A 9,770-nucleotide genomic window follows, 5' to 3' on the forward strand; every position below is an offset into this window, starting at 1 on the left:
GGCTTGTGTTTACTCATGGACATCTGTATGTCGCTCTCTCAAGAGTGAAGTCAAGAAAAGGCTTGAAGGTGCTCATTGTGGATGAGCAAGGGGTGGTTTCGAGCTCCACGCGCAATGTTGTCTACAAAGAAGTTTTTTAGAACGTGTGAGCGGAAATTAACGCGCATGATCGCGGTCACTGCAGAGTAACTCAGCTACTATTTATTAGACACCGTAATTTGATGTTTCGTTAACCAATCTTCTTATTAGTTAATCAGTCGTTTGCTTCGCATTTTAGATACTTCTATTTCATCTTTGTTTATTAGTTATTCAACTGCACTAATTTCAAACAAGTGATTCAATTTAAGCCTTTCCTTCCTTTCCAAACATTAAAATAGTAGAAATATTTTTAGGCCTTAGGATTTAACCTTGATTGGATAATTATGAGCACTCTCTTAAGAAGGCTTTGTTATAAGTTGGGGATCTTCACCCACAAGAATGAAACACATATTATGGTCAGTTATTTATTGCTTAGTGCAAATATTCACGATAAGGAAACTACTAGTAAGTACTGTTGGTGATAAATACTCTTGCTAAACAATAGCTTTAATTTGTTATATGTCGTCAAATGCTGAATTTGAGAAGATGTGAATGCAAGGAATATAGCAAATGCTTGAATGCAAGGTAAAATTAGATTATATAGACGCTATGTTTGGTGAGAGCTAGTGTCATGTGAGGATCAACAACCAAACAATTTGGTAGAGTAAGTACTAACAGCTAATAGAAAAATTAAAATAGAACAAGGACACATTCAAGTCTATACTAGACATAAGAGATTGAGACTTTAACATTGGAGGCGTCCGATAACTTTAGGATGCATGTAATTAAGAAGTTATTCTGGTGAAGGTAAGTCATAGCAGCTGAATATTGGGTCACCAAGTGTTGGATGTTGCATCTTTTCCCAGTGAAAGTGTACATCGTCTACAAGAGAAGCAACAGTGAGATCCCAAATTACAAATGCCGAATTCACTATAATACAAAGAGAGTCAGAGAGTGGCTGAATTTTACCATTACGATTTTGGACATTTCTTCATGAATGCGTTTTGTTCTACATCAATGGCAAGTTCCTTTCTCCTGAAGCCAACAGCTAGTGGCTTATTTTTTCACCTACAACAAGTGGCCTGACCTGCTGTATAGAGAAATGATTCTATCTTTGATTAGGAGTTGCTTCCAACAGATTTTCCTCTTATCAAAATTCAAAAACAAAATTGATGTTGCAATTTCAAAGTTAGCAATACTCACGATAGACATTATAAGAAGGTTGACAAATACCGACAGTTTTTTGCTGACGGTCTAATAACATCTTAATAACTCTCCACTACCGATGGTATAACCGTCGGTAATACATTTTCTCCTGAAAAATAATCATTTACATATATCTATGGCTGCCAGTAGATGGCGGGAAAGATTACTGACAATTTAGGCAATCGGTGCATTGCATGAAAATTAGAAGGGAAACATACCAACAAAGATAATCGTTGGTATTGACGTATTGTCACCGGCCATACCTCAACCAAACTACCTCTATTCCGATGGAAATGACCACCGGTAACTCCGTCAACGGCTTCATTTAACCCACCGTAAACTGTTAGTATATTGACATTTGAACCTTTTATAAATGGACACCCAATGAGAAATTCAAGGAAGCATTAGCTAAGAAGTCTTCCAGTTTTGTGGTTTTGAAGGACATATTTATAAAGTTTATTTGACTTATTTTATAAATTCCATAACACAAACAGAGATGAAATTGTTTATTTAACTTATTTTATAAAATTAAATTTGTCCATAAATAGAATCTAAATTCAAATAATGAAAAGATTGCCATTTGGTTTGCTAAAGAAGGCAGAATGACAAATGCACCTCCTGCCCCTGGATAGTGAAGTTCACATGACACATCAACATAGTTATGAGCACATGTCAGTCCAAAACATTAACTTTGGATAAATTACATTTATTGTCTCCATAAATACAATCAAAGTTGACTTTACCTCAAACTGACTTTCTGACTTATTTATAATACAGAACTTTGGCTCCATCCCATGAATTTTCCTCTGCATGCAAAAATACCATTTGGATTTGACTTAACACAAGGTTTGATCTTTCATATATACATTTTAGGTGCTTGAAAATCATCTTCTTATAGGAGTTATCCTTATCCACTAATGCTAAAATCACACCACAATTATATTTTCATCTTATATAACAGACATGATCTCCATATAATTGTTAGAGTTTTGTGTTTCTGACTTACACTAATTCTCATGCATTTGGAGCCTGTGTTTATTTTCAAGCTAGGTCCAAGATGGAAGAAGTGGTAGCAGCAGACAAGGCCGAGTTCACAGAATGCTGGCGCAGAACAACTGAATCACCTTATATCATGCGCCTTGCTCTTTCTGCTGGCATTGGAGGTCTCCTCTTTGGTTATGACACAGGTAATAGAACCCTTCTTCAATTTTCTCAGAAGAAGCCATAATCAATTTTAGAGAGATCGCTTCTGGTTTCAGAATTGATTCTAAGGAAAAAGAAATCGATCTAAACATGCCTACTATAGTACTATTTTGACCGTATTCCTTGCATGCAGGTGTGATTTCTGGAGCCTTGTTATACATTCGTGATGAATTTGACCAAGTTGACAAAAGAACATGGCTCCAAGTGAGTTTAAGTATACTCATTCCTACCATCTTTATATCAGCCTCTCTTCCATCATAATCAATTTTAAAATTCAGAATGTGTCACAACATTTTCTCGCCAGAATTGACTGTGGCTTGAGAACCAATTGTAGAAGAGTTTCTAAAGATGCAAAGTTATCTTCATATTGGAGCTAGTTGACATGGTTATTTTATGATCTATTGTTGTGCAGGAAACCATTGTTAGCATGGCTGTTGCTGGAGCTATAATTGGTGCTGCATTAGGAGGGTGGATAAATGACAAGCTAGGGAGAAAGAAATCTATTTTGTCTGCTGATGTTGTGTTCATTCTAGGTGCATTAGTTATGGCTATTGCTCCTGCTCCATGGGTTATCATTGTTGGAAGGGTTTTGGTTGGTTTGGGAGTTGGTGCAGCTTCCATGACTGCGCCTCTATACATCTCTGAAGCTTCCCCTGCTAAGATCAGAGGAGCTTTAGTCAGTATAAATGGACTTCTTATCACCGGCGGTCAATTTCTGTCTTACCTCATCAATTTGGCATTTACCAAGGTTTGCAAGATTGGAACATTTGTAGCTATTCAAGTTCATTAAACTTGAATGACATAACTGAAATTGATTTGTCTCAGGTGCCTGGAACCTGGCGTTGGATGCTTGGGGTGGCAGGAATTCCCGCCTTGATACAGTTAATATTGATGTTGTCCCTTCCTGAGTCACCTAGATGGCTCTACAGACAGGTTTGTCAAATATAAATTTTGAATTTGTGTACATTCTTCTTGAGAGTTTCTTAATCTACAGAAGAGTTTATTTTCTTAATGTTACAAGATAATTTCTTAAATATTTTTGTTGTTAAATGAACTGAGCTATGAATTGATGTCAGTCTTATGCTTGTTCACAGTTAAAAAGTTTTAACTTTTCTTATATCTCTCCTGTTTAATGGATAATGTCCTGGTTATTTCTGAGATGCCTCAAGATGCTGTGTGTTTAGTTGCAATGTGTATAAATTGCAACGAAATTGTCAGCTATTTCCAGGAGTCTTCACTTTACATTAAGCTTTACTTCATGTCTTAACTATGATAGCATGTTTGTATCAGTTTCTCTTTCCTTATAATCCTCTCTGGCACCCAGAACCTACTCACATAAGCTTCTCTCTGAATTGATTTTGGAGTTAATTGTAGAAGGTTTTCTAAACATATTCTGAATGATGAATGTAAAACACAAACAAGTCCTTAGTTTTCTTTTTCATGAGACTTGACTCCTCAGATAGCAATTTCTTATATTTCATGTCTGCAATTTATGAATGATCAAGAGTAACTTCTCAACTTCAGTCCTTTAATTATCTTTTTGGTTATTTGACTCATCAATCATTCTTTGGAGCCAATTTCATCTATACTGCTGAGTTTCTATTAACCAGAACAATGTCGAGGAGGCAAGGCGCATTCTGTCAAAAATCTACCGTCCTGATGAAGTTGAAGAGGAGCTGAAAGCCATGCAAGAATCCATTGAATTAGAGAAAGCAGAGGAAGGCTTAACCGGGCATAGTCTTGCACAGAAACTAAAGGGTGCCTTGTCTAACAAAGTAGTTCGAAGAGCGCTTTACGCAGGTATCACAGTCCAAGTTGCTCAGCAGATTGTTGGTATTAACACAGTCATGTATTACAGTCCAACAATCGTTCAGTTCGCCGGAATTGCCTCCAACTCCACAGCACTTGCACTTTCCCTGGTTACTTCTGGTCTGAATGCTGTTGGCACTATCTTGAGCATGGTTTGCATTGATAGATTTGGAAGGAGAAAGTTGATGCTCATCTCCATGATAGGCATCATTGTGTGCCTTGTGACTTTAAGTGTTACATTCTACCAAGCAGCTCACCATTCTCCTGCCATTAGTAACAAGGATAGCCTTAGCTTTGGGGCAAACTCTACATGCCATGATTACACAAAGGCCCCAGATTTCTCCTCATGGAACTGTATGCATTGTTTGCAAGTAGATTGTGCCTTTTGTGCCAGAAGCGAGAGTGAAGTAAGTTCTACTAAATTCTGTGCATGCCTCTTTTATAGCATGTTTGGATCAACTTCTTTTTCCTTAGAATGAATTATGAAGCCTAAAACAATAAGCTTCTCATACTACAGATATCATATATCACAGCTATTACTTAATTCTATTCTCTTCTTTTCTTTCACTTTCTATTTGAGTGTCCACACACTCATGCATGACCACCATCCTTCCTTTTCAAGAATTTAGGTACTCATATTGTCATGTTTTGCTCAACCTTTTCAAAGAACATGTAAAAACCTGAATTTTGTCCAAATTAGAGACAGTTTTGATTAAACTATAGAGTTAATTCTGTCTCTTTCTATCTGTTATCCAGTTTCTTCCAGGAGCATGCTTGGCAGCAGAAAAGGGTATCAGAGGCGCATGTCGAGCACAAAATCGTGTATGGTTTTCAAAGGGTTGTCCAAGCAAAATTGGGGTCCTTGCAGTTGTGATCCTTGGATTGTATATCCTAGCATATGCTCCTGGAATGGGAACAGTGCCTTGGGTTCTGAATTCTGAGATTTATCCATTGAGGTTCAGAGGTCTAGGTGGAGGTATAGCAGCAGTTTTCAATTGGTGTGCTAATCTACTTCTCAGTGAATCATTCTTGAGCATGGTAAAAGCTCTAGGCACTTCTGGCACATTCCTCGTCTTTGCCGGCTTCTCCTTGATTGGCCTTGTATTCATCTATGCATTGGTGCCTGAAACCAAAGGCCTTCAGTTTGAGGAGGTCGAGAAATTGCTTCAGAAAGGCTTCAAACCTTTCCCCTTTGACAGGAAAAAGGAGGAAGATAACAAAGCGAAAAAACAAGACTTGGCTTAATGCACCTACCAATATTAAAAGTGTGTCTTGATTAACTTTAGAAAAATATTATAATAAATAAGATTTTGGTAATCAGTATAGGTAGAGATTCCTGTTAATGGTTCCTAATGTCAACTCTAAATAGTAAATACTGATAGTCTGATTGGCTTCTAAGTTTTAACTACTAATGTTTCAACTTTTTCCCCCTGCTTTCTCCTTGTGATGACTATAGGTAGAAGTTAAAATGACTCTAGAAAGCAATTTTGAATAGAAGTTCACCACAGTACTTGAGAGGCAGAAGCATAGTGAAGAAGACGTGGGAATTCAACATCCTTTTTCAGCTATTGAATGTCCCAAGAAGCTTCACACTTTAGATTAAAGAGAACCCCACTGCTATCTCACCAAACAGATTCGCCTTTTTATGATGCAAGCAATGAACCTAATCCTAATCCACACATAAAAAAACCATGCTTTTGAATTAGTGAAAGGCAAGACCACCGACACCAGGTAATTCAAAACTTAGGATTTGAAGGTGCAACCATCCAAACAAACGGCAGGACAAAACATACCTGCCCCTGCCAGCTAATTGGTGATGATTATTATAAGCGACAAAAAGATTTGAAAGGGGGAGGAAAATAATGATCAAGATTTAAGATACTCGATGAGGAAATTTTGTACTGCAAATGCAACCTGTGGTGGAATGAAGCTGCAAGGGGTGGTGGGGCTTTGATTTGCCATACAAATGTAACTTGGAACCTCATTTAGTAGCATGTAGCGGGTGAACCGCTTCAAAACAAGGACAAGCAGCCCAAGGGACCTACAATACCATCATCATCACATTTATTCATATAAACACCCTCCTAAATATGTCCCAATCTCACCCCTATAACAATTTTACATCAACCAATTAAGATCTTCCAGCACAACCAGTCCTTCATCAGCTGGAGAAAGATAATGATGAACACTAATCATACATGGCCCATCTGAACTGAATTTACAGACTCGTTCTTTACTCTTTCCAGAACATTGATATTAAAAGACCTTTTCAAGATTTCTTTTTTGGAATTCTAATCTCAAGTTGTGTGCTGGAAAATTGTTTGAACATCACAATCAATAAATTTGGTCCTTACAGAGAATTCTCGACCTCATACAATACATGACTACAAGTTGCTTGGTTTAGCCACAAATGTCAACATTAGCAAGCACGTATTCAATATCTTCTCTTAACTTTCCACCTATTCAATATTCCAAAATTTCGTCTCAAAGAATCATAAGAGTTGAGTCGACGACAACAACATCACACTTCAGCTCAGTTTTACATTCCAAGCGGTAATTAAGACAAAGTGGAACTCAATGGGAAGTAGAAACAGATGGAGTTGATAACTAGCCTATGCAATACATTCAGCATAATAATATACACGAACTCAAGTTCCGTTTTAATCAAAGGAAATTATGGATACAAATTCCAAGTATCCAAGTAGTAGTGCAGTACAAGCTCTGTACTTTCACTACCAGCAGGAAAATTAACATACATTATACAATCAGAAACCCTTTTCACAAAACTAGGGTCATCTACTAAACCAAAGAAATTTAAAAAACCTAATCAACCAAAGACTCAAAACGCAACCATGGAACTCCAGGACACAGAACAAATTGAAACAAGGGAAACCAAAATGCCAAACCTAGCTATATTCATACACCTAAGGGTCAGTCTATAGCTTGCTAGCTTCCTCTAACTTCAACAAACATCCTTCCTTCCCAACTATCTTGACCACACTGTACAAACCAGCAAAACCACTATATACACAATAACCAATTACATTGTATAATTACCTCCCTAAGTGGTAACGTAATTACTTCTCTAAGAACCTGAAGATGATGCTTCTTGCCTTGATTCTCTCAAATACCGCAGGAGAGTTTCAGCCTGCAAAACAACCAGAAGCTTTCATAAATGAAAAGGGAAAAGGAAAGCACAATATTACAATGAAAGAGCAAAAAGCAAAGAAGAATACAAGCACTACCCAAGTCAGTTTTGATATGAAAAAAGGAAATTCAACAACATGCACAACTACATCATTGAACATTATTTACATCGCATGCACTATAAGTCAAATTCATTATACAAGATTACTTATCTTTTTCTTAAGTTTGGTTATGATCTCAAGTTTTTACTAACAAGGCAAATATAGGCAAGCAACCTGGTATGCATTCAAATGTTGGCTAACAGGAGACCCTTCTCACGGTTTATCACAACTCTATGATGCATATATACATAAATAACATAAGAGGGAAAACAGAGTAACAAGAACTCAAAATCAAATTATCTGAACTAGACTTTACTATTACTACCATATATGCACAGAAAAAGTTTTGAATCCTATCATACCAAGCAAACAAGAATTTAGAGTTCAATTCAAAAGGGTAGATTGGGTAGATTGAAATTGGAAGGAACTCGCTCACCTTGTGCTTAGCTCGAGGAGTTCCAGACTGTGAAAGAGAAACAAGAGGGGGTATCCCACCCTCTCTCACAAGAAGCCCTCTGTTCCTGACACTGTCAACACACAGCTGCAGAAGTGTCAAAACAGCAAACTCTTTCCCCTTCACTGACCCATCTTCAATGGCTTCCACAAGAGCAGCTATCCCACCTTCTTCCACAATCGCATCCTTCCCATCCTGAACCGCAGCCAAGCTGTTGAGCACCACCATCGCCTTCTCCGCCAGACCAGTCCCTTGCTCCGCCACAAGATCCACCAGCGGCTTCACCACTCCAGCGTTCACCGCCCTCTCCTTGTTCAGCTTCACAGAGCACAGCTTGTACAGCGTTGTCAGCGCATCCTTCTTCCCCCTACTGGAACCATTTATCAGCAGCGAAACCAGCGGCGGTATCGCCCCGGAAGCGCCGATCGAGCTCCTGTTCTCCTCCACCAACGCAAGGCTCAGCAAAGCACACGCCGCGTTCTGCTTCGAAGTCTCCGTCCCCGTCTTCAGCACATAAATCAACGACTTCACAGCTCCGGCATTGGTTATCAGCTTCTTGTTCTCATCATTGAGTGACAGGTTCAACAGCGCCGTCACCGCATGCTCCTGCGTCCACGGATCGCTGCACCGAAGCAGCGGAACGAGAACAGGAACCGCACCAGATTCCCCGATCAGAACACGGTTATCAGCGCGATTCTTCGCAAGTAGCCTCAGCTTCGCCGCCGCGGATCGCTTCACGTTGACAGATGTAGACTGGAGCCCGTCGATGCAGAGCTTCACCGTCGGCTGAAGATCCTCCGGGGAGATGCTCTCGATGATCTCGGTTGAGAAATTCTCCCTCTGCAGAAACCCCATGCAAGGCTCCGGCTCAGGCTGGGGATTTTCATCTCCGGCGGCGTCGGGGAAATACTCCGGCGAGGGAAGTGTAGCGAGGCGCTGTAACTCGCCGGAGATGTCGCTGCTGCAGGCGGAGAAGTCGCTGAAGGCCTGCGAGAGATCGAGAAGGTCCTCGTCGGCGAACGAGGATCTGTGAGATTTGTTGCTCCGGGTGGCGAGTTCACCGAGGCGGAGGTCGACGACGGAGTCGGTGAGATTTTCCGAGAAGCAGGTGGATTTCTCGGTGAAGGAGCAGGTGCTGCTGTTGTCGTCTTGGAAGAAGTTGGAGCGGATGGTGCGCATGGACCTGCCTATGTGACGCTGCGTTTTGGAGGAGTGGTGGTGGTGGTGGAGGAAGGTTTGCGATAAGGGGAAACGGCTCGAATTGGAGCGAGATTCCTCTAACGAAACCATTCTCGAAGGTTTGGGAATTAGGGTTTGGTTGATGTTGTTGTGATATTTGTAGTTCTGGTTCTGGTTCAAGAGAGTTTCATTTCATAGTGAGAAATGAAGCGAAGGCTGCGCGAGGTAGAAGATGACGAATGCGATATCAATATCAACAACAAATCAGATATCAATTATTATATTTTTAATAAATGTTCGGTACTAGTTACTTTTTGGATGCCGCCGAATTCAGGATTTAGCTACATTTAAGACTCACCATCCCTCTTTACAATATATTGTGTGAGATTGAACCCGAGAGTTTTTCTCACACACTCAACTTGCGTTGCCAACTGTGCTACCCACTTGGTCTTTTTTTTTTTTGCGTAAGATAGTTGTCCTTTTTCGGGAGCAATTTTGTTCGAGCCGAAAACATTAACGTTATTGTGGGACTAACTCTCCAGCAGAGTTTTTACTTTTTTTATCCACAAGACTTACTGGAGACTTTACTTAAG

At 39.7% G+C, this 9,770-nt stretch overlaps 2 protein-coding genes across 2 annotated transcripts; one reads left to right on the plus strand and one right to left on the minus strand.

Moving 5' to 3' along the window:
• The first annotated feature begins 2,000 nt into the window (after positions 1-2,000).
• LOC130722108 (inositol transporter 4-like) lies at positions 2,001-5,594 on the plus strand. Its single transcript, XM_057572738.1, has 7 exons — positions 2,001-2,130; positions 2,335-2,471; positions 2,621-2,691; positions 2,900-3,235; positions 3,313-3,420; positions 4,098-4,703; positions 5,053-5,594. The coding sequence occupies exons 2-7, from the start codon at positions 2,342-2,344 to the stop codon at positions 5,539-5,541; spliced, it is 1,740 nt and encodes a 579-aa protein (XP_057428721.1). The 5' UTR covers positions 2,001-2,130; positions 2,335-2,341; the 3' UTR covers positions 5,542-5,594.
• Positions 5,595-6,935: 1,341 nt separating this feature from the next.
• Positions 6,936-9,424, minus strand: LOC130722109 (U-box domain-containing protein 4). The gene is made up of 2 exons (XM_057572740.1): positions 7,981-9,424; positions 6,936-7,444 (listed from the first exon to the last, which is right to left on the minus strand). The coding sequence occupies exons 1-2, from the start codon at positions 9,286-9,288 to the stop codon at positions 7,382-7,384; spliced, it is 1,371 nt and encodes a 456-aa protein (XP_057428723.1). The 5' UTR covers positions 9,289-9,424; the 3' UTR covers positions 6,936-7,381.
• Between the last annotated feature and the right edge of the window lie 346 nt (positions 9,425-9,770).

The sequence above is a fragment of the Lotus japonicus genome, chromosome 6 (genome assembly GCF_012489685.1).
Source record: "Lotus japonicus ecotype B-129 chromosome 6, LjGifu_v1.2".
NCBI classification, from domain to species: Eukaryota; Viridiplantae; Streptophyta; class Magnoliopsida; order Fabales; family Fabaceae; genus Lotus; species Lotus japonicus.

Coding starts and splice junctions, on each gene's coding strand:
- LOC130722109 (XM_057572740.1), bottom strand. CDS start 9,288: ATGGTTTCGTTAGAGGAATCTCGCTCCAATTCGAGCCGTTTCCCCTTA. Junction 7,445..7,980: donor CTCCTCGAGCTAAGCACAAG/GTGAGCGAGTTC, acceptor GTTGTTTTGCAG/GCTGAAACTCTCCTGCGGTA.
- LOC130722108 (XM_057572738.1), top strand. CDS start 2,342: ATGGAAGAAGTGGTAGCAGCAGACAAGGCCGAGTTCACAGAATGCTGG. Junction 2,472..2,620: donor CCTCTTTGGTTATGACACAG/GTAATAGAACCC, acceptor CCTTGCATGCAG/GTGTGATTTCTGGAGCCTTG. Junction 4,704..5,052: donor GTGCCAGAAGCGAGAGTGAA/GTAAGTTCTACT, acceptor TCTGTTATCCAG/TTTCTTCCAGGAGCATGCTT.